A 26,702-nucleotide genomic window follows, 5' to 3' on the forward strand; every position below is an offset into this window, starting at 1 on the left:
GTCCACAACAACAGTATCTCCCACCAGGGTAGATACATGAATAGGTAAAGAAAGAAACTCTCGGGGCGTACCCAAATAATGAGCAAAATATGAGGACACATAAGAATAGGTAGAACCAGGATCGAATAATACCGAGGCATCTCTGTGGCAGACTGGAACGATATAGCTCTTAACCGTGCAATCAACTTAATTAATAGCAAACTCCCCAACTTGGATCAAAGCCATATAACAAAACGCACTCAATAAATCATAACGCACATACTCTATTGTTGCTGTAATACCATAGTGAGATTGAACTCACTCCTTCGTAAGCTTGTGGAAACACAAATCATCTGGAATTTTAACTCTTCTGCAATTCTTGCATTCACTCACACAACAGTTAAGCCCACTCTCTAGGCAGCACAATTTAGATTTCAACGCATATTCTTCACTTGTAAATGAGATCTTCTAATATACAACATAAGGATCATACCACCTTAGAACACTCTGCAGGAGATAACCCACCTGTTTCGCCTCCAATTAACATTTTGTATACCTTCCACTGTCATACACATTACACAGTCACTTAATCTTCCTGAGTCTAAACTCATACCGTAACATGAAATTTACTTCACTCCAAATAGGAGACATGAAAAGATTATTCATGCGCTCATAACTTGGGGCTACACATCCAATTACAATGGAAATCAAACACTTAATGGTTCATCTATCATCCAGCAGACCTTCCTCGCCACTTCCAAGTCATATAGATACATCTCGCAGTACTAACATACTAATCACGTAGCTATCCAACCGTCATTCAAACCAATAGGGGCAATACCGAACACATAAGTTCAAAACACTCGCTCACACAATCAACACCTCGGTGCTCAAGCCATAGGCAAAGATCCGACCTCAAGTCCTCCAGACCGGCTCAACATCCATAGAGATCACATCTCGCCCCTCGATCGGGGAATCACAAGCCATTGATGCACATCTGATATTGAGCGCTCATACGCACATACGAACACATGGAAGGAATTTGAAGAGTTACTTTTCAAACTGAATCAAGGACGCACGATAACAATTCAAGAATGTGAAGTTTTTCCTAAAGGTTCTGCAGCCTCTCGAGGATAAATACAAACGTCTCCGTACCGATCCACGAGACTCTACTAAACCTGCTCATAACTCGTGAGACCTAAGTAACCTAGGCTTTGATACCAACTTGTCATGACCCAATCCCCGAACCCGGTTGTGATGGCGCCTCTCGTGAAGACAAGGCCAGCCAGACCAAAACAGAATACCTCTTTTAAATAGTTAATCATCATAACAGTAATAACATATAATATAATACTCATAAATTGCGGAATTTAACGATAATAACAGCGGGAACCATCCCGACACAGCCCAAACCGGGGTGTCACAAGTCATGAGCTACTACAGAATCTGCTATAGGTCTACAAAGTACGGAATCCGATACAACAATTTGAAGAAAACATAAATGATAGAGAATAAGAGAGACAAGGGGCTGCGGACGTCAACAACTACCTCGTAACTCCAAATCACTGCCTAGCCTGGAAGGAATCAGCGCTCAGGTGCTGACTCTGCTATACCTGAATCTGCACACATGGTGCAGGGAGTAATGTGAGTACTCCGACTTAGTGAGTAATAATTACAAATAATGGCTGAAAGTATGAAAACACGTAAAGGCACAAAACAATTCCATATCAAGCAGTAAAATCACTTAAAGCAGTAAATCAGTGAAGAAATCAAATGATATTCCTTTTTAAAACAAGTAAAACAGGTAATTTAACAGGTAATAAACAAGTAGAAATTCGCCCCTCGGGCACAGTATCAATCGCTCAACATAGTATCAGCCCCTCGGGCTCACTCTCAGTACAGTATCAGCCCCTCGGGCTACCTCACAATCACTCAGCATAATGGTTAGCCATTGTTACCTGACCAACTTTCATCAAACAGTGTCATTGTTACCACTGTTTCAAATCACATGGGTACCCGCGTTCACTGTGGGTGTGCAGAATTCGGAGGGGCCCCTTACGGCCCAAGCGCTATATCAAGCCACCTCGTGGCATCATCACTCACCACATCCTCACATCACTCAAGCCATCGCATGGCATAAATAGTATCTCAAGCCCTCGGCCTCATATCACTCAGCATATCCTCACATATGGCCCTCGGCCTCACTCAGTCCAGAAATCATCATAAGCGCCTTGGGCGTTAGTAAAACAGTAGTTCTCAGCCCAAAACATGATGTAGAAATATCATTTTAGTTTCAAAACTTGGTAAAAGTGGCTGAGTTAGTAAAACAGTAGATATCAACAGGACTGAGTTCAAATAATAAGTCAAGAAGTAAGGAAACAGTGATAAAAATCCCCGAAGGGTTCAAATAGTTGGCACGAAGCCCAAATATGGCAATCAGCCCAAATCATGATGGTAACAAATGAATTTCAGTCAAATATCCGGTAAAATCATCAATCGCGATGGACCAAATCACAATCCCCAGTAGTGAAAAACCCCACGCTCATCATCCAGCGCGTATCTTGCCTCAATATAGCACTACGATGTGCAATCCGGGGTTTCAAACCCTTAGGACATCATTTACAACCATTACTCTCCTCGAACTGGCTAATTCTCTAGCTCGCGACGCCTTTGCCCCTCGAATTGGCCTCCACGCACGTCGAATCTATCCAAAATCAGAACGAATACGTCACAATATGCTAAGGGGACAAAGCCCAAGCGAAAACATTCGAAAAATATCAAAAATCTCGAAATCAGCAAAACCCGAGCCCCGAGCCCACATCTCGGATCGGGTAAAATTTACATTTTCAGAATCCTCATACCCTCACGAGTCTAACCATACCAAAATTATCCAATTCCGATACCATTTGGTCCTTCAAATCATCATTTTATATTTTTGAAAGGTTCCACAATTTTCTTCCCAAATTCCATCTCAAATCACGAATTAAATGATGAATTCAGTGATAGATTCATGTATTCTAGCCAAATCTGAGTTAAAATCACTTACCCCGATGAATTTCTTGAAAAACATTCAAAATAATCGCCAAAATCTGAGCTCTCTAGGTCAAAATATCAAATAAAACCCAAAACCTCGTATTTATAGAGTACCCCTCGGATTCCGACACCGCTGACCGCACAAAAATGACTGCGGTCCGCGCAAAACCAGCGAGGTCCGCGCAAAAACGACTGCGGCCGCGCAGGTCTTGCTCTGCAGGGATATGCTTTAGTATTTTGGCCATAACTTTTGCTACTGATGCCCAAATTACGGTATCTTTACCTTTCTGGAAACTAGATATGAAGGGCTACAACTTTCATTTTTGAATCACCTCACAATTCCTTGTGGATCAAAAGATATGAGTTTCTGAAGTAGGACCAGCAACCTGCAATCTTCACGACCGCGGCCGCGGCCAGCACTAGGCCAGCGCGCCCAGCGCGAAAAGGAGCGCGGCCCGCGCTAAAACTGCTGCTCCCTCCATTTTTCTAATTTCCGGGGTGTCCGTACTTGCTCAAAACTCACCCGAAACACTCCCGAGGCCCCCGGGACCTCAACCAAAAGCACCAACGCATCCTAAGCATTATTCAACCTCGTTCCAATCATCAAAATACCTCGACTAACACCAAAATCATCAAATCACATCGAATTCAAGCCTATGAATCTCAAGAACTTCCAAATTTCATTTTTGATCTAAAACCCAACCAAATCACGTCCGAATGACCTCAAATTTTGCAGACAAGTCCAAAATGACATAACGAAGCTACAGATACTCTCGAAATTCCATTCCGACCCTCGGATCAAAATCTCACCTATCAACCGGAATTCGCCAAAATATTAACTTCGCCAATTCAAGCCTAATTCTACACCGTACCTCCAAAACCACTTCCGATCACTCTCCTAAGTCACAAATCACCTCACGAAGCTAACCGAACCATCGAAACTCACAGCCGAACCCTCTAACACATAAGTCAACATCCAGTTGACTTTTCCAACTTAAGCCTTCTTAAAAGAGACTAAGTGTCTCATTTCTTACCAAATCCTCTCCGAACTTTAACTAATCATCTCGATCCCATAAAACACAGATAACGAAGCATAAAGAAGCTGAAATGGGGGAAATGGAGAGGTAACTCATGAGACGACTGGCCGGGTCGTCACATCTAACTAAACTAAATTCAACACTAATTAAACTAATTAGTTAATAAAATTAATTAACAAAACTAATTAAAACAAGACCTAAACCTTATCCTCAATAAAATACAATGTTCAAAGAATTGAAACACTAATTGAAATAATAAACTACAATACATCAAATATTGTAACACACACACTAGAAATAACAAAGATTGAAGGTTATAATTCTAACCTTGATTTTTTTAGGTGGAGAAGGAGAGAGAGAGAGGGCGGTAGTGGTGGTGGCCGGCGAGGCGACGGCGAGCAAAGGGGGCAATGGTGGCGCGGGGTGAGGGATGGAATTTGGGTGAGTGAAATAGAGAAAGGGAGGAAAAGAGAGAGTTGGGGAAATTTTGGGGAAGGAAATAAGAGAAATGGGGGGGGGGGAACCCGTTTTTGTCTCTAGAATTAGGAAAAGCGACCAACTTTAGTCGCTATTTTTGGTCTGTAAATAAGTTTTGACCATTTGACCAAAAATAGCGACCAACGTTGGTCGCTATTTAAAAAAAATTAAATTGCTTTTTTTCTTTTTTGGTTTTTAAATATTATAAGCTATAAAACAATATTTTTAGCTATAAATATTTATTTTATTTAACTACAATTATTATAAATAATTATTAACTATGTAGTTACTTTTAATAGATTATAATAGCATCTATGTAAAGTAATTTTTTAAGTTATATTTAAGCATATGAGTAATTTCATACACACGCATAAACTATATTATAATTGATGATCAATCTTATACATTACTACGTACGAATAATTAATGAATTGATAAACCAATATAATTTAATTGATATAATAGCATTCATTATTTGTATTATAACAGAGTTAATGAATTACATTCATTCATCACTAGGTTATAAGTTGATGAATCAATTATAACATATTAATTGATATAAGTCGAGATGTGTCGTTTTTAATATTCAATGATGCATCTGAATAGGTTGTAAGTCGATGAATCAATTTACAAGTGTATAAATCCCTAAAATTTACAAGTGTATAAATACCCCATATATATATATATATATAAGAACATGAAGCACTAGGAACACATGGTCGGGTTATTTTAGGGATTTATACACTTGTAAATTGATTCATCGACCTATAACCTACTCATATATATATATATATATATATATATATATATATATATATATATATATATATATATATATATATATATATATATATATATATATATATATATATATATATATATATATATATATATATATATATATATATATATATATATATATATATATATATATATATATATATATATATATATATATATATATATATATATATATATATATATATATATATATATATATATATATATATATATATATATATATATATATATATATATATATATATTACAAAAGTGTTAATGGATTACATTTATATTATTTAGATAGTTAATATAAAAGTGATTTTTAATTTTGACCAATGTTGACCTGAAAAGAGACCAACTTTGGTCGCTAATTATCCAGAAATTAAAATTAGCGACCAAAGTTGGTCGCTAAATTTAAATCAGATTTATTTATATTTTATATAATATTTCAAATAATAATATAATTCTTAAACGTTAGAACTGGGTCCAAGATTAGTGACCAATGTTGGTCTCTATCTGCTTCCCCTTTCGTAAGCGACCAACATTGGTCGCTAATTTTAAATTATATTTATTTATATTTTATAATTTTTTAAATAATAATATAACTATTAAAATTTTATAACTGGGTCCCAGATTAGCGACCAAAGTTGGTCTCTATCTGCTTTCCCTTTCGTAAGCGACCAACTTTGGTCGCATTTTTAAATTATATTTATTTATATTTTATAATTATTTTAAAACAATAATATAATTATTAAAATTTTATAACTGGGTCCCACTTTAGCGACCAGAGTTGGTCGCTAATTTCAATATTTCTTTGACCAAGCAAGTCTGACCAGTCCAGTCAACATTTTGACCATATTATCGACCAAAAAGTGACCAACCTTGGTCGCTAATGTATTTATAATAATTTTATCCAATTTAGCGACCAACTTTGGTCACTTTTCTTGACAGACCAATTTTGGTCGCAAATTGTTGGTCGCTTTTTTCCGGATTTTTAGCGGTGTGGGGTTTCTGATGTCTGATGATCAAGAGTCAAGATATAAGTGTCGACTACCACTACTAGAAATTCAGCAAAAATCGACCAAGGTCGACCGATCAATTTTGGCCGGTCAAAAAATTGGCAGAAAAACGACTAAAATTGGTCGGTTTTTCAAAATATTTTATTTTTTAATTCTATTTTACAAAACCGACCAACTTTGGTCGGTTCTTTTGGCGCAAAAATGCGAAAACTATTTTTGAGTCCCGCGAAATTTATTTTTCAAGAAACTGACCAACTTTGGTCGGTCTTTCATTTAAGAAAAATTAAAATTAATATTTAAAAAACCAACTGAAATTGATCGGTTAATTCGGCCGGTCATTTTACAAAATCGACCAACTTTGGTCAATTATTTTATTTTTTAATAAAACGGTTATTTTCGTGCAAAAATACAATTAAAGAGTATAAATAAAATAAAAGACAGTCTTAAAACAAAATGCACAAATAGTCTAGTGGTAGAATAGTATCCTGCCACAGTACAGGCCCCAGTTCGATTCCTAGATAGTGTATTTTTTAATTACATAATTAAAATACCGATCAACTTTGGTGGGAAAAAGCCGACCACTTTTTCGAAAATATTTTTTTTTTAAATTTAATTGACCGACCAAAGTTGTTTGGTAATTTTTTACCAGTCGGTATGCCCTTGTGACCTTCAAAATATAGTCCACACGTAAATGGTCGCGTTTTGGATGGTTATTGGCCATTACCGACCAATTTTGGTCGATTCTTTTGAACTGTTTGCCCGGATTTCTAGTAATGTACTGCCTTTTGATGTTTTTGTTTTTTTTTGAAATTCTTGGTTCAGAATGATCAGCCATTTTGTAGTCAATCTGTGTATAGTAATATAAATTATAATTGGACCTCACCACCATATCTTGTAGTTCTTTCTTGTGCGAAATGATTTTCGATTATATGTGTAATGACCCGACCGGTCATTTTGAGCTCTGGTATGTCGTTCGACAGTTTGAGTGCATGAGTAAATTCACTTCAGGTATACGACTTGTCCGCGTGGTCAGAATTGAAATTTGGAAAGTTCGGAATCGATTAGGAAAGAGAATTCTCATTTCGGAAGCTTGAAGTTGGAAGAATTGACTAAGGTTGGAATTTTAAGTAAAAGACCTCGGAATCGGGATTTGAAGGTTCCAGCAGGTTCGTATGATGATTTTGGACTTGGGCGTATGTCCGGATCGGTTTTTGGATGACCCGGGAGCATTTATTTTTTGAAGAAAACGACCGCGGAACTTAGAATTTTTTGAAGAATTTCATAAATTTGGGTTGAGGTATATTTCAAGTTATCGATGTCCATTTGGGATTTCGAGTCTGGAAATAGCTCCGTATGGTGGTTCTGGTATTGGGAGCACGTCTAGAAGTGGATTTGGAGGTCCACAGGTTATTTCAGGGTCATTTGGCGAAAGTTATAAATTTGAAGGTTTTTGAGAATTGACCGGAAGTGGAATTTTTGATATCGGGGTCGGATTTCAATTCTGAAACTTGGAGTACGTCCGTAATGTCGAATAAGACGTGTGTACAAAATTTGATGTCAATCGAACGTGATTTGATCGGTTTTGGCATCAAATGTAGAAATTGGAATTTCTTAGTTTCATTAGACCCAAATTGGGGTGTGATTCATGTTTTAGCGTTGTTTGATGTGATTTGAGGCCTCGACTAAGTCCGTGTTATATTTTGAGACTTGTTGGTATGTTCGGATGGGGTAATTTGGAGCGTTGGGCATTGGTTTAAATTGTTGGAAAGGCTTGGGGGCCGGCTATGGAACTTCAGAGCGAGGTAAGTGTCCTTTCTAACCTTGTAAGAGGGAATTAACCCCGTAGGTGAAATACCTAAATATGTACTCCTATTTGTGGAGGCTACATATGCACGAGGTGAGGAGAGTCCGTGAGTACCTACTATTATGCTTAAGTCCGGGTAGTCTAGGACCCAAAAGCATACTTTACTTGCAATATTTGTTATTGTCAATTTAAATTGCTTAAATCACATCGAGCTTGGTAAATAAATTTCTAAAGGGTTAAACATCACTTTCTTGACTGTTAAAAGAGAAGTTGCCATTTTCTTGGGTAATTATTTCCCTGGTGAATTCTTGATTGACTGTTTGAATGTGTTTATCTATGTGGAAACGCGTCGCATGTATATTTCGCGAGCGAGGTAATTCTTTTATTTATATTTGACCGTGTCGCTTGTATGATTCGTAAGCGGGGCAATAGATGCATCTATGGTTCGCGCCATTTGACCCTCTGGCAGTGCACAATTTAAATATTTGTTGGATCGGGTTGTACGACCTCGGCATGATTTGCGCATGACTTGATTGATTGTTTTGGAATTATTTATAATTGATGTGGCCTCATTTGCCGAAGATGTAAATTGTTAAAAGATGAAAATAAGTTTGAAAATTTATATTAACCAAAGAAGTCTACCTGCTTCATGCTTATTAAGGTTGCAGTAACCCTATTGTCATGACCCGGATTTTCCATCCTCGAGAGCCGTGATGGCGCCTACTGGTGAATCGTAGGCAAGCCAAATTATTCTAATTACTTAACCTTTTCTAGTTTTAAACCATTATTAGTGATGATTAGATGTCATGCAAATAGCGAAAATAATTAAGCGGAAGAAAAAATCTGATAATTAATCTTAGTACAAACTGCGGAAGTCTAAATACAACTCTACCAAGAAGTTGGTATCACAGCTTCACAGATGGTCTAGGAATACTACACACAAAGTCTGAAAGATAAAATACACACTGTTTCTAAAATGAGTAAAGGAAACAGGATAAAGGAAAGATAGGAGGTGACGCCAAGGCCCACGAATGCCAGCAGGACTACCTCGGGTCACCTGTTGGGCTGAAGGCAGCAACCTCATTGCTGTCCAAAGTCTACAACACTAGGTTCTGCACAAAAGAGTGCAGAGTGTAGTATCAGCACAACTGACCCCATGTGCTGGTAAGTACCCAGTCTGACCTTGGCGAAGTAGTGACGAGGCTAGGACCAGACTACCAAATAAACCTGTGTAGTTTAACTATATACAGCGGAAAAGAAGAATAGTAATATACAGTCAAGTATGAGAGGGGAAACATGTTGCAGGGAAACATCGAATAATAACAAAAGAACAACAAATAAATATGAGGATCACCACAGTTCAATTGAAAATAGGAAGGGGAAATCATGTTGCGGGGTACAACAAGTATCAACAGGAAACAAACAATTAAATGTAGAGAAACCGTAACTCAGTTATCAATAAAAATCAGGAAATCAAAGACAAGTGCACGGCATCACCCTCGTGCTTTAACACTCTCTCACCAAAACAATGCACAACATCACCCTTCGTGCTTTAACACTCTCTCACCAAAATAATACACGGCATCACCCTTCGTGTTTTACACTCTTCCTCACCTAAGCAAGAAATCATAAGGCAAATAAGGTAAGAGAATCTATAACATCGAAATAAAATCAAGTGACAACAGAAAATCAGTAAGTAAACGTAAAGGACAACATAACTCAATTATCAGCAAGAATCAGGATAATCAAGGACAAGTGCACGACATCATCCTTCGTGCTTTTACTCTCGTCCTCACCATAAGAATCAACATAAACTGCACGGCATCACCCTTTGTGCTTTTACTCTCATCCTCACTATAAAATCAATATAATAGGCACAAAATGGTACATCGCATGACACGACATCACCCTTCATGCTTTACCCTCTTTCCTCACAAATTATACATGGGATCACCCTTCGTGCTTTAACACTCTTGCTCACCCAAACAACAATCACAATTAAGGGGGCGAGGGAATAAATGAAATTACAATAAGAATCCTGGCAAAGGAACAATAGTTCAACAATCAAGTCCCGGCAAGGGAATAACATCAAAGAAGCATCAACATCCCGGCTAGGGAGATAACATTAAAAACAACAAATTCCCGGCAAGGGAGATAATATAATGTTTCTCTTTTCTTTTTCACTTTTACTTCTCAACTCACTTCACAACTTGAGCCAATGCTCTAAAAGGATCAATTAACACTTATACTTTCACATTTCATTATAGAACTTGAGCAAACGCTACTCAATATTCAAATGTCACAATTATTTCCACAAACTTTGCCCAGCAATAGAAATCATCATTAAAGCATGAATAATACCACGAAGTCATAATAATCACAATGTAAGACTCACGGTCATGCTTGACACCAACGTATAGATACTTGTCACCATGCCTATATGTCGTACTCGACAAATACCACATAGCAAATAGGACTCGACTCCTAATCTCTCAAGTTATGGTTAGACCAAACACTTACCTCGATGCCACGAACACAATTCAAGCCTCTACTATTACTTTACCTCATAATTTCACCACCAATTCGCTCGTATCTAGACACAAGTTACTTAATTACATCAATAAACACTAAATGAATCAATGCCAATGCGAGAAATAAGTTTTCCAAAGTTTTACCCAAAAAGTCAAAAATCACCCCCGGGCCCACATGGTCAAAATCTGAGGTTCGAAACAAAACCCGATTACCCATTCCCCCACGAACCCAAATATATAATTTGTTTTGAAATCGAACCTCAAATCGAGGTCCAAATCCCTAATTTTAAAAAACCTAGGTTCTACCCAAAACACCCAATTTCCCCCATAACAATCATTGATTTTGAGTTGAAATCATGTGAAAAGATGTTAAAGATTGAAGAAAATCAGTTAGAAATCACTTACAATTGATTTGGAGAAGAAATTGCCTTTGAAAAATGGCCCTAGAGAGTTTATGTTTTGAAAAGATGTGAAAAATGGTTGAAAATCCGTCTAAGTTATGAACTTACAGGTATCTGATGTCACAATTGCGACCAGGGTTCGCAATTGCGAACCCTTCAGGATTTTTGAGACTTTCGCATTTGCGAATCAAGATGTCACATTTGTGACTTCGCATTTGCGATACATGAGTCGCATTTGCGGCTTCAGGCATTAAATGAAAACTTCGCATTTGCGAACGGTATCTCGCAAATGCGAGATAAGGACTGGCCTGGGCTGTTCGCATTTGCATCTCAGCCTTCGCATTTGCGAGCCAATGCGAAGCCTGCAGGCCTGATCACACCAGTAAAAAAACCTGCAATTTTTCAAGTCCAAAATCCACCCCGTGGCCTATCCAAAACTCACCCGAGCCCTTGGGGCTCCAAATCAAATATGCACACCAACCTAAAACATCATACGGACTCGCTCGTACATTCAAATCATTAAAATAACATCAACGACTATGAATTTAACATCAAAATCATGAAATTTCTTAAGAACTTCAATTTTTCCAATTTTTCTCAAAACGATCCGATTCACGTCATTTCAAATTCGTTTCTTACCAAATTTCACAGATTTGACTCAAATCAAATATAACACCTGTATCGTGTGCTGGAACCAAAATACGGGCCCGATACCATCGAGTTTTAAAATCATTTCATTTCCAAAACTCAGAAATAATTTCAGAAAATAATTTTCTATAAAAATTCATTTCTCGGGCTTGGGACCTCGGAATTTGATTCCGAGCATACGCCCAAGTCCCATATTTCCATTCGGGACCGTCAAATCATGGGTCCAGGTCTGTTTACCCAAAATATTGACCGAAGTCAAATTAATTCATTTTAAAGTCAAAATTCATTATTTTTCACAGATTTTTACATATTGGCTTTCCGGCTATGCACTTGGATTGCGCATGCAAATAGAGATGAGATAGAAAGAGGTTTTTAAGGCCTCGAAACGCAGAATTTATTTTTAAAATAAGTGATCACACCTATAAAAATCCATGATTTTTTACATTATTGATATTTTATTATTGGACCATTAGTAAGTGTCGAAGTCGACCTCTCATCACTACTTCGAGGTTAGACTGGATACTTACTGGGCGCGTTGTTTTCGTACTCATACTACACTTTTTTTGCATTTTTTGTTGCACAAGTATGTCTAGTGGCCTTGTTGGGCGCAACGGGATGGTTGATACAGAGACTTAGTTGAGCTGCATCTCTCGAGACGACCTACAACCAGCAGAGTCTCTTTCAGAGTATTGTATTTTCTTTTCTATCCAATTTATTGTCACGACCCTAACCCGGACCCGGTCATGATGGCGCCTCTCATGAAGACTAGGCCAACTGACACTTCCCATTTTCCAATTATTAACAGTTAAGCATTTAAGAAACGGTCTAAACATGATAAAATAAATCCCAAAATAACAACGATAACATAAATACGCGGAAGAACACCCATACACAACCCTAACTGGGGTGTCACTAGTCATGAGCATCTATAAGTCATAATACAATTCTGCTAAATTCGTATCTAATACAACTGTCTGAAAGGAAATAGAAGCGATAAGGGAGTAGAGACACGAGGCTGAGGACGTCAACGACTACCTCATAATCTCCAAAAGCCCGCTTGAAGCTAGAGGAATCAGCACTTGGGAACAGTACCAGCTACGCCTGAATCTGCACACAGGGGTGCAGGGAGTAAAGTAAGTACTCCAACTCAGTGAGTAACAAATGTAAATAACGATTGAAATAAGAAAACACGTAAAACGCAAGGCATTTTATAACGAAGCAGTAAAATCACTTAAAATCAGTAAAACCAGTAAAAATCAAGTAAAATCCTCTTTCAACCAGTAAACAGGTAATTATACAGATAATTAAGATAAAGTAAACAAATAAAAGTTCGACCCTCAAGCACAATATCAGCAAATCCTCCCCTCGGACAACATCTCAAATCAGTACTAGCCCCTCGGGCTCAATCTCACATCACAATGGGTACCTACGCTCACAAGGGGTGTGCAGACTCCTGGAGGGGCCCCTTATGGTCCAAGCACAAAACAAGCCATCTCATGGCATCAAATCTAGGCCCTCGGCCTCATATCAATCAAGCCACCTTGTGGCGTATATATCTCAGGCACTCGGCCTCAAATCAGTATTAGTGTTTCCTCACAACTAGGCCTTCGACCTTACTCAGTCAAAAATACTCACAAGCCCCTCGGGCAATAGTAAAATAGTATTTCTCAGCCCAAACATCATTTAAAATATCATTTAAGTCTTAAAACTGAGTAAACATGGTTGAGTAGTAAAACGGTGGCAAAATAACATGACTGAGTTCAAGTAATAAATGAAAACAGTGAGGAATTTGTAATAAAAATGCCGAAGGGTTCAAATAGTAGGCACGAAGCACAAATATGGCATTCAGCCCAAATCATGATGATAACAAATAAGATTCAGTCAAGTACACAGTAAAATCATCAACCGGGACGGACCAAGTCACAATCCCCAATAGTACACGACCCCACGCTCGTCAGCAAGCGTGTGTCTCACCTCAATATAGCACTACGATGTGCAATTCGAGGTTTCAAACCCTCAGGACATCATTTACAATCATTACTCACCTCGAACCGGCTAAATCTCTAGCTTGCGATGCCTTTGCCCCTCGAATTGACCTTCACGCGCGTCGAATCTATCCAAAATCAGAACTAGGACGTCAAAATATACTAAGGGAATGAAGCCCAAGCGAAAACAATCAATAAAGGGCACAAATCCCGAAATTACCAAAACCCGACCCCCGGGCCCACGTCTCTAAATTCAAAATTTTTTACACAATAGGTTCCTCATCTCCCCACGAGTTCATACATATCAAAAGTTCTCAAATCCGACCCCAAATGGTCCTTCAAATCCACAATTAAAGGCCTAAGTTCTCAAGCCCTAGTTTCCGCAATTTTCACCCTCACGTTTCATGATTTCTAGCCCCAATCCATGAAATAATAGCATAGGAATGGGTTTTAAGTCCGAAATCCTTACCTCAATGAATTCTTCTTGAATTCTCTCTCTCAAATCTCCCAAAAGCTCCCAAGCCGAAGTAGAATGGTGCAAAAAACTCAAAATCGCGAAGAAGACAATTTATATGTTCTGCCCAGGCCTTTCCGCATCTGCTGTACCGCATTTGCTGTTAAATCTTCTGCTTCTTTGGAAATCACTAATCCAGCCTAAATCGCATTTGCAACCATATTTCCGCATCTGCGACATCGCAGATGCGGTCTCCTTACCGCTTCTGCAGTCTCAGCTCACCTGGCCACTTTTCGCTTCTGCGATAAATCCTCCACATCTGCGACTCCACAGATGTGGCCATCCCGACCGCTTCTGCGGTCCCCGACATTCTTCCATGATCCGCTTCTGCGGTCATTCCATTGCATATATGGCGCCGCACCTGCGGTCCCCAAACCGCAGGTGCGAAAACACCAGAAGCAGCAAAACTTCAGCAGTTGCAATAACATCCAAACTTCTCCGTTAACCATCCGAAATCACCCCGAGGCCCCCGGGACCTCAACCAATAGCACAAACATATCCCAATACCTTATTCAAACTTGTTCCAATCATCAAAACACCTCAAACAACATTAAATCACCCAAAACACATCGGATTCAAGCCAAACTTTCTAAAATCTTCCAAATTACATTTTCGATAAAAAACCCAACCAAACCACGTCAGAATGACCTGAAATTTTGCACACACATCCCAAATGACACAACAGAGCTACTGCAAAATCTCAGTATCAAAATCTCGCCTACCAATCAGAAATTGCCAAAATATCAACTTTGCCAATTCAAGCCTAAATCTACTTCGAACCTCCAAAACCCATTTCGATCACGCTCCTAAGTCATAAATCACCTCCCGAAGCTAACCGAACTATCAGAAGTCACATTCGAGCCCTCTATCACATAAGTCAACATCCAATTGACTTTTTCACTAAAGCTTCCTCAAAAGAGACTAAGTGTCTTAAATCTTATCAAAATCATTCTGGATTCAATCTGACCAACCCGATACTACAAAACACGGATAATGAAGCATAAAGAAGTAGAAAAGGGGAAAATAGAGCGGTAACTCATGGGACGACTTGCCGGGTCGTCACATTTGTATTTCGGACAGTTATTGTATTATATTTTTATTTCCTAGAAATTTGCTCATGCACTTGTGACACCGAATTCTGGGATGACTATGGGATTATTCAGTATTTATATTTGTTAAAGTCATTTTTATTTACTCAGTTACGTTCATTATTTATTGTTTAATATAAGAAAATGAAATAATTTCAAAAATACTAAAATGAGAAATTAATTAACTTCTTGGTGTTGGCTTTTATGACAGTGGTGTTCGGTGCCATCACGGCCCTTAATGGATTTTGGGTCGTGACAATATGTCATTGTTTCTATTTAAGGAACTTAAACCTCCTAGGTCCATCTCTTTATATTTCCTTTAATTTGTAGCTGTAGTGAGTGAGTTTTTATAAGCAGTATCAACAATAAAAAAAGTAAAGAAATAAATTTCTTTAATATAAGCGATGTCATTATTTATATTTATATCTAATATTTTTTATTTTTTTATTATCTATGTATACATATTTAGTAAAATCAGTTTTAGGATACGCACGTTGCGCGTGTACCTTATCTCAATGAATATAAAATTATCAAGTTAATTTAAATATTATATTAAAATTTATGTTTGAGTTATAAAATTAAATCTAACAAAATATTAAATTACTATTGCAAAAGCTATTATTCAATCTCTACATATTTTATTAATCTATTCTTTTTTGTTTTGGAGTAAGCTTTTTATTTTTCTCTATCCAAGCAAATAACCATGCATATATATTTTTATAGATAGTAAGAGGTTACGATTGTAAAGTTACTTATTATTAATGGATTCTAAAAGGACTCTCTCCTTTGGCACGTGAAAGTGAAGAATAATTGAATAACCAACTTTCAAAAATGACATATTCAGTCGTTATTTGTATAAAGTCGTATACGATTGTTATTTGTATAAAGTCGTATACGATTGTTATTTGTCAGAATATAACTCTATATTTTTCCTTGCTTCATCTTAATACAACACATACTTTTTCCTCAAGTATTTCTTCAAATCAAGGTTCCAATTTGTGTTTTTGGTTATTAACTAATATTATTATGAATTTTGAAATTATTTTAACACTAATGTTAGTAACAACTAAAAAGAGATTTAAACGTGGTATATATTTACAAAGCAAAAGACACAAAATTTGAGAACCTAAAATATCATTGAATATAGAAGTTGCACGGACTGATATTATCAATTTTAATAATAAATAGTTCTTATTCATTCTTTTTGGACTTTGTCATTTTTTGTTTACTTATTTATTATTATATTCAAATTCATTTCTCTCATTTGAATTGACAATATAGTAATTTTAATTGAATTTATCATTCGAAGTAGAAGAAAATATACTTTGATATTTTGATGATACCTTAATTCAAAATAAAATTGTCAAAATCGGTATAACTTTGTTCGTTCATATACATTATTCAGTTGTTATTAGATCTTGATAAATAGGAATCTGAAATTAAAATTTTAAGTTTTCTTCTTTGGACATGAATTAAAATAAGGAGATATAGCTAGTTTACGCAATTCAAGTTAAAAAATGTTAATATAAATTAAAATATTATTTAATTTTGAATTCTAAATATTAAGAGTTCCTATTATAGCAAAACTTTTACTTAATTTTTAAATTTAAGTACAATAATTAATGACAATGTTATTTAATATATAAGATGATGTATGTGTTATCCGTCATTATTAATTAAAGTATGTTAGTTTGTATGAGTCCACCAAACAGTAGAGTACCTGGTCCTCTACAAGATTTTGCTGAAAATGCTAATAAAACGGTACGTAAATAAGGCAGAGGATTTTTACGTAGAAAAATCCCAAACAAGGGGATCAAAAAACCATGACCTACACTTGTAGGCTTTCAACTTTACTAACTTATAAAAAACCTATTACAAGCCACTTTGCAATGACTCCATTACAAAGAATTTACTCAACTAACTTGTGGTACTCTTACCACAAGCCACTTTGTGACTTCCTAGTTACAAAGACGTTTACTAACTTGTGATGCTCTCAACACATTTGTAACTCTACTACAAAGACTTTTGCTTATAACTAAACCTAGTCACAACATAAACTCAAGGAGTTTACAGATTTACAAGAGGATTCCTAATCAAATGCTTCTAGCTAAGTAGTTTGGGAGATACAATAAGTACAATCACAAAGTTACAACTCAACTAGGACAACAACATGCTATCTTTTAGGAACTTGTCCGTAGTTGCGTTCAACTTTGTTCTTCATGCTTGTGAGGATTGATTTGTTTGTTTTTGGCATGAAGCTTGAATGAGAAACTGAAACCTTCAAGTAATGTTTTGTATAAACTCATTGTAGGTACATCTTGATCACATCACTTGAAATGATGTGAGCACTTTAGTTGGTCAGAGAATGAGTGCGCGTTGTAGACAGTGCAGTACAAGTCAATTGGTCACATTTGGAAATGAAGTGACTGACTGCACTATTTCTGCCGCACAAGGGTATCAGATCCTTGTTTGGGTTCTTAGCTCCTAAAACTGTAGCAGTTCACCTTTAGCTGGGATTCAATAAGCTTGCAGTATAGTCCGAGTAGGTCAGGTTCTCTATCTGGTTCTTAATAGTAAGTTTGTTAGATCATCAAAACATAAGGCAAGAACATTTAAAACCTATCAATATTTCCCTTTTTGATGATGACAAACTTAACATTTAGAGTGGATATAGAGCAGTAAGAACCAGATTAAGTAACAGGGGAACACAGGTTCCCCCTGACTCTATGCCTTTGTTCCCCCTGAGTTAACGACCATATTTTTCCCCATTTTGGCATCATTAAAAAGACAGAATAATAGCACAAAGAAGTCTAGCTAAGCTATCTCATGCCACATATGTGCACACAATCATGATAGAGAATAGAAATACAAAAGACTGACGTAATAAAAAAGAATTAATATTAATAAAACTTTAATATGCCTTTGCTTTGAAAAAGTGAAAGGAAACATTGGACTTGTTAAAATGGGAGTAGTAGTGTTTCATCCTAACCACATAAAAAAAAAAGCAAAAAACATCCACCAAAACATTAAAGAAAACTTAACAAACATTTCCAAAAACTGGTCACTGAAGGGGTACTTAGGGGGCACTAGGAGTAAAGGGCTTGGAAGCTGCAACAAGCATTTGGAGAACGAGGTCGATTCGGGCATTTGCCGACTTCTGCTCATTGAGCAATTCTGCTTTCAGGTTCTCTAATTGCGCCCTGAGATCAGCATTCTCCTTTGTCAAATGAGCCACTTCATCATTTGACAATGGAACCCCTTGGGCTTGCTGGCCTTCCTGGATAGCATTCCTGGCCTTCAATCGACGAATATCCTTAGCTGCACTATTCTGAGCATTAATAAGTTGTGAGACGGTTGATGTACTTCCTACCCCCCATTATTTTCCACGCACTTACACTATTCTAAAGTTGTCTGTGAGAAAAACAGCTTCCTAGTCCCCACCTTGCTTGTCCCCAGTGGGACTTCAAAGAATTTGAACACTTATGTAAGCAGGAACCCATAGGGAAGGCCATGATTACCATCTTTGAAGGTGGCAACCTTTTGCATGTGTTCAATCATAATAGCAGGCAGACTCACAAGAGTAAAACTGTCCAGTTGCTCAATCAAGAATAGGTTAGACTTAGAAGTCACTGACCTCCTCTCAGCTCGAGGCAATAGAACTTTGTTAACCAATTCAAACAACAGCTGATAGACAAGGAGTAGCGCTTTCTTATGGATTTGGTCCCCCTTCTGGTTTGCATTGTCTTTTACCATGGCATTTCTGAAGTTAAACTGACACACATCTATTACACTAGACACACCAGTTGTAGGAACTTTTAGAATCTCTCCAAGCAACTTTACATCGAACACGATGTCCACCCTATTAACCAAAGCACAAATGTGGTTTGACTTAACTGGAAAGAGGCTAGCAAAGAAGCTTTGTACATCATCCTCATATACCTTAGGTGCATCAATTTGAAATAGATGCTTCCAGTGTTGAAACTCGACCATTTCCAGCATTTGGCGCATTCCAGCCATCTCAGAGATAGCTGGGTCAAACGTACGACCCAGCAGAACCTTTTGATGCCTCAAGCATTCAGAGCCAAGGCTGACTTCACTTTTCATTCTCTTCACAGAACCAGGTTCTTCAAAAGTTTTAGACTTGCGTTTGTCGGACTTCTCTCCACTGAATTTTCCTTTTCCCTTGGATTTGACTAACACATCCTCATCAGACATCGAAAACTCAGTCACCACCTCCTTCATCTTGGACCCAGATGTTGAACCCTTCTCTATTGAAGCAGGCTTCATCTTTTTCGAAGACAGTCTAACAAGTGAACCAGGTTCATCTGGGGTTTCCTCTTCCACCTCGACTACAGGGACCACCTCATCACTTACAGGTACACCGTCTTTCACCAACTTTCTCCTTTTTCTTCTTACTACTCTTCTTGCTCTTTTGAAGGGCAGAATCGTAGGCCACCTTAACTTGAAACCTGGTAGTAGGACGTTTGGTTTCAGACTTAGGGGTGGACACAACACATTGTTTACTTATGAATGCATTAAGAGACACATTATCTAGGTCTTCTTCATCACTGGATCTCATTTCAGGTGCTTGAATTTCCAAGGGCACATCATCGAATGCAGGAACAACACTGTCCTGGGAACGAGAGCCCTGACCTGGGTTCTCCGGAGAGGGATCAGGTTCCTCATGTGATGCCCCAGTGGTATCTGCTAGTGCATCCCCTTAAACAGTTACAATGGCCTCTTCTTCCCCCATACTTTGTGCCTCGTTTTTCTGAGAGGTAATCGCATGTAGTACACCATCAGCAGATACCACAAACACGGTTACAAAATTGTTCTCTTCCTCAAATGGTGCTACCACCACCATGGAATCGATAGCAACAATGGCAGAACTCTTTGTGACCTCAGGGTTTTGACCTTGTTCTCCACTTGGTCTTTGACTGGTGGGAGCCTTAGACGATAAGGAGAACAGAGCAGCAGTTTTAAGGGTTTTTGAATTAGGAAGAGACTGGGAAACTGGGTGAAGAGTGACTGTAGCGGCAGTAGTAATAGTGGGTGAGGAAGGCTCAGTGGGAGTGGAAGGCTCCATAGATTGATCAATAATAGTTACGATTGAGGCAGGGAGATCAGAAGTTTTCTCAGCCATTGAAAGAAGTGGTGTAACGATGCTTCTGGGAAATTCTAATGTAAGACTTATTGTTAGGAAGAGCAGAAAAAGGGGTTTTTAAGAGGAGAGGATAATTATGAAGAGAGAGGAATAGGCACCAGTTCTGAAACGGCGGTTGGGCGTGGAGAATTGCAATGTTTCAGAGGGAGATGGAACGATTTGAAATGAAGAGACATGACAGCAAGATCTAAAAAGTTGATAACATGGCAGTTGTATTTTGTACCCTTTTTAAGACGTGTATTAAAGGATGCACAGAACTACTAACCTATGGTACAAGAACTAGGTTCTTGAACTTATTATTTAAAAGAATCAATCCTCTTTTATCATTCATGCACTATATCTACAGCTTCTATACTCATCATGCATGTTTACCTACAACGACATTTGAGTGAGTTAGACATGACCAGAAAACACTTTTAGACAGTTATTTCTTGAAGGTGAAAGCCAGATAAAGAGGAATCAAGTTCTCAATTAGGCTTTAAAATCCCCAGCTTCACTCTGTTTCTTTCAAACTATTCCCTACTTAGTGCCTTGGTGAAAATTTCTGCAATTTGATCTTCTGTGCAGCAGAACTTCATACATATCAGCCTTTTCTCCACATTGTCCCTTAAAAAATGATGCCTCACATCAATATGTTTTGTCCTTTTGTGTTGAACTGGATTCTTGGCCATATTGAGGGCAGTGGTGTTGTCACATAGCAGGGGAACACTCTCAGTGGGTACCCCAAAGTCCTCCAATTGCTTCTTGATCCATAAAAGCTAAGCACAACAGGATGCTGCAGTTGCACATTCAGCTTCAGCTATTGAAAGAGCCACTGAATTTTGCTTCCTTGTGCCCCAAGAGATAAGACATGAACCTATGAAGTGAGCCATTCCAGAAGTGCTTTTCCTGTCCACAAGAGAACCTGCATAATCCGCATCAGCATACCCAATTAGATTAAAACTGTCACCTGACGGATAATACAACACCATGTCATGTGTTCCTTTGAGATATCTCAGTATTCTTTTAGCAGGCTTCAAGTGAGATTCCTTGGGATTTGATTGAAACCTTGCACACTGCCCCACACTATAAACAATATCAGGTTTGCTGGCAGTGAGATAGAGGAGAGACCCAATAATGCCTCTATACATGGTTTGATTCATAGGAGATCTAGTTTCATCCATGTCCAGTCGAGTAGCAGTAGCAATGAGAGTGTCTATCACCTTTGATGCTTCCATGTCAAACCTCTTCAAAAGCTCCCTCATGTATTTTTGTTGACAATTGGATATACCCTTTTGGAACTATTTTACTTGAAGACCTAAGAAGAAGTTAAGTTCCCCCTATCATGCTCATTTCAAATCCACTTCCGATGAGTTTTGCAAATTCTTCACACAGAGAATCAGCTGTTGCTCCAAAAATGATATCATCAACATAGACCTGAACAATGAGCGGGTTCCTTCCTCATTTCTTTAAGAAAAGAGTGTTGTCAATTTTCCCTCTTTTAAAGCCATTTTCCAAGAGGAACTTTGACAACCTTTCATACCAAGATCAAGGAGCCTACTTTAGCCCGTACAGAGCTTTGTCCAGTTTAAACACATATTCAAGGTGCTCATGACATTCAAACCCTGGGGGTTGCTTCACATAGACTTCTTCCTTAAGGAGTCCATTCAAAAATACACTCTTGACATCCATTTGGAACAAGGTGAATTCCATATGAGATGCAAAAGCGATTAGTATTCTAATAGCTTCCATGCGAGCCACTGGAGCAAACGTTTTATCATCGTCGATCCCTTCCTCCTGATTGTAGCCTTGGACCACTATCCTGGCCTTGTTACTTGTGGTAATTCCATGTTCATCGAGCTTGTTTCTGAATACCCACCTGGTTCCTATAATGGTTTGATCTGGGGGTCTAGGTACCAGATGCTACACATTGTTTCTCTCAAACTGATGTAGCTCGTCTTGTATGGCTGTAATCCAATCTACATCTTTCAAGGCTTCCTTGATATTTTTGGGTTCTATCTGGGAGAGAAAGGCTGAGAAGGCAAGTGAATTTATGGCTCTTGACCTGGTTTGTACTTCGAAATCTAGAGGAGTAATAATGTTTTCTATTGGATAAGAGCTTTGGTGTCTCCAGTTAGACACCCGAGGTTCATTCTGAGAGAAAGAGGGTATGCTTGGCTGATTTTCCTCTATCCTTCTCTCAGGTGCTAGTGGAGTTCCCTGAACTGCATCAACCACTCTTTCTTCAGCTTTAGTGGTTGTAATTAAGGTGCTTGGTTCTATTGAAGATGAGGTAGTGTTGTCTTCATTTAGATCCTTTACTTGACTCATCATATCCGCCTTTCCGTTTGTTATGTTAATAACTTCACCAGGGACTAGTAAGAGTTCTCCATCTTGATCTTCCTCAGCACTCTTCTCACATGATGGATAAGATTCATCAAAAATAACATGGACACTTTCCTCAATACATTGAGTCCGCTTATTATATATCTTGTAAGCCTTGCTTTGAGAAGAGTAGCCCAGAAATATTACTTCATCACTCTTAGCATCGAATTTACCAAGTTGATCCTTTCCATTGTTGAGAACATAGCATTTGCACCCAAATGTTCTTAGGTGAGTCACCTTGGGTTTCCTTCCATTCAACAATTCATACGGGGTTTTGTTCAGAAGTGATCTGATCATGCACCTGTTCACCAAGTAGCAGGCAGTGTTGATAGCTTCAGCCCAGAAGTTCTTTGTAATTCCACTATTGATCAGCATTGTTCTTGCAATTTCTTCCAGAGTTTTATTCTTCCTTTCTACTACTCCATTTTGCTGGGGAGTTCTGGGAGCTGAGAAGTTGTGAGTGATGCTATTTTCATTGCAGAATTCATCAAATTTGACATTGTCAAATTCTGTCCCATGATTTGATCTAATGCATGCGACTCTAGACTCCATCTTCACCTAGATTTTATTCACAAAGGCCACAAACACCTCAACAATTTCATCTTTGGTTTTGAGAAATAGAGTCCATGTGAATCTGGAGTAGTCATCTACTATCACAAAAATACATCTTTTTCCTCCTCTGCTTTGCACTCTCTTAGGTCCACACAGATCCATATGCAGAAGCTCTAGTGCTTTTGAGGTACTCACATCTTTTTTAGACTTAAAAGAGGACTTCACATGTTTTCCTCTAGCATAGGCATCACAGACTTTTTGCATCTTGAATTGTGACATAGGCAGACCATGGACCAGGTCCTTCTGAATTAGTTTGTTCAGAAGAGAACAACTTGCATGGACGAATCTTCTATGCAATAGTTCGGCATCATCATCAACAGATTTTAGACAACTCAGATCAACACTCTATAAGGACTCGAAATCAGCGACATAGATGTTCTTGTATCTTTTGGCCACAAGTACTATTTCACCGGTCACAAGATCAGTGACTGTACGTATTTTGGACAAGAATTCCATCTTGTTTCCTTTATCACAGACTTGAGAGACACTCACACATTTTCAATAGAATGAGTGAGTGACTTCCCGACTTTTCTAACTCCAAGAATGTACCCCTTTTTATCATTGCCAAATGATACACTCCCTCATTTGCAAGGCTTTTAGTGAAAGAAAGTCCATGGTATTCCCAGTCATGTGCTTTGAACACCCACTATCCATGAACCATTATTGACCGCTTCCTTTCACTATTCCATGCACAAGAGATTAAGAGTTAGTTTTAGGAACCCAAAAAAGTTTGGGTCCCTTGTAGTAGGCAAGAGGATGAATAAGAGTTCTCTTAGTCCATGCAGGTAATGTTGCATTTTTTGTGAGTAGAACATGGTCCCTCTTTTGTAGTCACCTTTTCAGCAAATACGTTGTTTTTCTAAACCGATTGATTCTTGGCCTGGATATCTTCCTTGAAGCGCCTAGTGTTCCTTGAACCATTATTGTTTCCCTTATGTCTATAATTTCTGCCAACAGATCATTGTTTTCTTTTCTAAGGATTTAAATGGTTTTCTTATGGTTAGTAACTAAAGCCACTAAGTCGTCTTTAGTTTGTTCAGATTCTCCTAATTCCAAGGTCAAGGAATCCCTATCGTCCACAAGATTATGAAAAGTAGTGATTCATATACATCAGCTAAAGACATGAGTTTTTTTGGAGAATAGGATTTTAGATTTCTCTGAACATCCCTGAAATTTACCTCTTTGTTGCCATTGTCTTCATCACCATCTGATTGAGCTATTAAAGCAAAAGTTGAGTCATATTCAGTCTCCTCGCCTTTAACTGCCATCATGAAACTATCACCAGTATCAGGTTCATCTTCAGACTCACTAGAGGAATCCCCCCATGCTGCAAGAGCTTGTCTCATTATATTGTCAGCGGATCTTTTTCTCTTGAAGTCCTTGAAAGGAACGGGGTTCGTCTTATCTGTTTTATCATGGTAGTTCTTGGAGAATTCTTGCTTCAAGAGAGGACAATCTTTCATGAAGTGTCCAGGATTTCCACACCTGTAACAAAGATCACAGGTTTTTGGTCTGTTAGATTTGTCCCTTTTTAACATTTCTCCATTTATTCTGACCATCTTCTGAAATCTTTTGGTTAAGTAAGACATGTCACTGTCTTCCTCACTTGAATCATTATTATTAGCTTTAAGTACCCGATTCTTTTCCCTTTTTGGTTCTCTTCTTTCACTGTCTATCTTTCTCTTCAACTCATAGGTCTTCAAGTTTCCAATCAGCTCTTCTATGGTCAGCTCCTATAAGTCCTTTCAGTAATAGCATTCGCTTTTGTTTCCCAAGAGCTAGGCAGAAAGCTGAGGATTTTCCTTAGTAGCTTGTTTCTGGGAATAGTTTCACCAAGTGAGTGTAACTCATTTATGATGAAAGTGAATCTTGAGTGCATATCTTGAATGGATTCATCGTCCCTCATTTTGAAGAGTTCATACTCGGTAGTCAGCATATCAATCTTAGTCTGTTTTACTTGTGTAGTTCCCTCATGAACTGTTTTCAAAGCTTCCCATATCTCCGTGGCAGTATCGCAGGTGGAGATTCTATTGTACTCTTCAGGTCCTATTCCACATACTAGAATTTTCTTGGCACGAAAATTCTTCTGCATAGCTTTCTTGTCTGCATCAGTGTACTCTTTGCTTGTTTTTGCCATTGAAAATGGAAGTTCCTCCAGTACCTTGGTTGGAACATAAGGACCATCGCATATTATATCCCATAACTCGCAATCCTCAGCCATGATAAAATTGTGCATTCTTGTTTTTCACCACCCACAGTATTATCCATTGAACTAGGGTGGTCGGTATGTAGATTGTCCTTCTTCAAAATTTGGTGGAGCAGCCATGAGGATCCTTCCTAGGTGTTAGCCTGATAGGAGGAACCTGCTCTGATACCAATTGTTAGTTTGTATGAGTCCACCAAATAGTAGAGTACCTGGTCCTCTACAAGATTCTGCTAGGAATACTAATAAAACAATACGGTAATAAGGCAGAGGATTTTTACATGGAAAAATTCCATACAAGGGGATCAAAAAACCACGACCTACACCAGTAGGCTTTCAACTTCACTAACTTATAAAAAACCTATTACAAGCCATTTTACAATGACTCCATTACAAAGAATTTACTCAACTAACTTGTGGTACTCTTACAACAAGCCACTTTGTGACTTCCTAGTTACAAAGACTTTTACTAACTTGTGATGCTCTCTGTCATGACCCTAACCCCGAACACGGTCGTGATGGCGCCTCTCGTGAAGACAAGGCTAACCAATTTACACAATTCACCCTCTTAAATAGTTAAATAACATAAAGATACTTCAAACATGATTCAATAGCAATATTTAGCGGAAATAGAGATAACAAAATGGAAACCCAACCCGACACATCCCTAACCGGGGTGTCATAAGTCACGAGCATCTATTAGAATATAAATGCAACTACAAGGTCTGAAATATACAAAAACAGGACTGATGAGCAAAAAGGGAGAGAAAATGGTGCTGCGAATGCTGGCAGCCACCTTGCTAAACTCTGATAACTATGCCACCGATTAGCCAAAACCCACTACCGGGTGTATAAATACTTGCATTTGCACACAAGGTGCAGGGAGTAAAGTAAGCACTCCAACTCAGTGAGTAATAAAGGTAAATAACCACTGAGCAGTAAGAAATCACGTAAGGCAAACCAACATGCTGTATAAAAGCAGTGTAAAACCTTTGAGAAAAGCAAAGAAGGTGTGAATTCTTTAGAAACATCTTAGCTCAGTTTAAAACCCTCTTTAGAA

The 26,702-nt window shown here is 38.1% G+C and overlaps 2 protein-coding genes across 2 annotated transcripts; both read right to left on the reverse strand.

Moving 5' to 3' along the window:
- Window positions 1-21,221: 21,221 nt before the first annotated feature.
- LOC138887671 (secreted RxLR effector protein 161-like) lies at window positions 21,222-21,707 on the reverse strand. Its single transcript, XM_070169447.1, has one exon. The coding sequence runs from the start codon at window positions 21,705-21,707 to the stop codon at window positions 21,222-21,224; it is 486 nt and encodes a 161-aa protein (XP_070025548.1).
- Window positions 21,708-22,365: 658 nt separating this feature from the next.
- LOC138887672 (uncharacterized) lies at window positions 22,366-25,660 on the reverse strand. The gene is made up of 5 exons (XM_070169448.1): window positions 25,273-25,660; window positions 24,618-25,159; window positions 23,414-23,682; window positions 23,129-23,293; window positions 22,366-23,074 (listed from the first exon to the last, which is right to left on the reverse strand). The coding sequence occupies exons 1-5, from the start codon at window positions 25,658-25,660 to the stop codon at window positions 22,366-22,368; spliced, it is 2,073 nt and encodes a 690-aa protein (XP_070025549.1).
- Window positions 25,661-26,702: the final 1,042 nt, after the last annotated feature.

The sequence above is a fragment of the Nicotiana sylvestris genome, chromosome 3 (genome assembly GCF_000393655.2).
Source record: "Nicotiana sylvestris chromosome 3, ASM39365v2, whole genome shotgun sequence".
Lineage (NCBI taxonomy): Eukaryota > Viridiplantae > Streptophyta > Magnoliopsida > Solanales > Solanaceae > Nicotiana > Nicotiana sylvestris.

Coding starts and splice junctions, on each gene's coding strand:
- LOC138887671 (XM_070169447.1), bottom strand. CDS start 21,707: ATGAGGGAGCTTTTGAAGAGGTTTGACATGGAAGCATCAAAGGTGATA.
- LOC138887672 (XM_070169448.1), bottom strand. CDS start 25,660: ATGGCTGAGGATTGCGAGTTATGGGATATAATATGCGATGGTCCTTAT. Junction 25,160..25,272: donor AAATGAGTTACACTCACTTG/GTGAAACTATTC, acceptor AGCTGACCATAG/AAGAGCTGATTGGAAACTTG. Junction 23,683..24,617: donor AAGACAATGGCAACAAAGAG/GTAAATTTCAGG, acceptor AAACTAATTCAG/AAGGACCTGGTCCATGGTCT.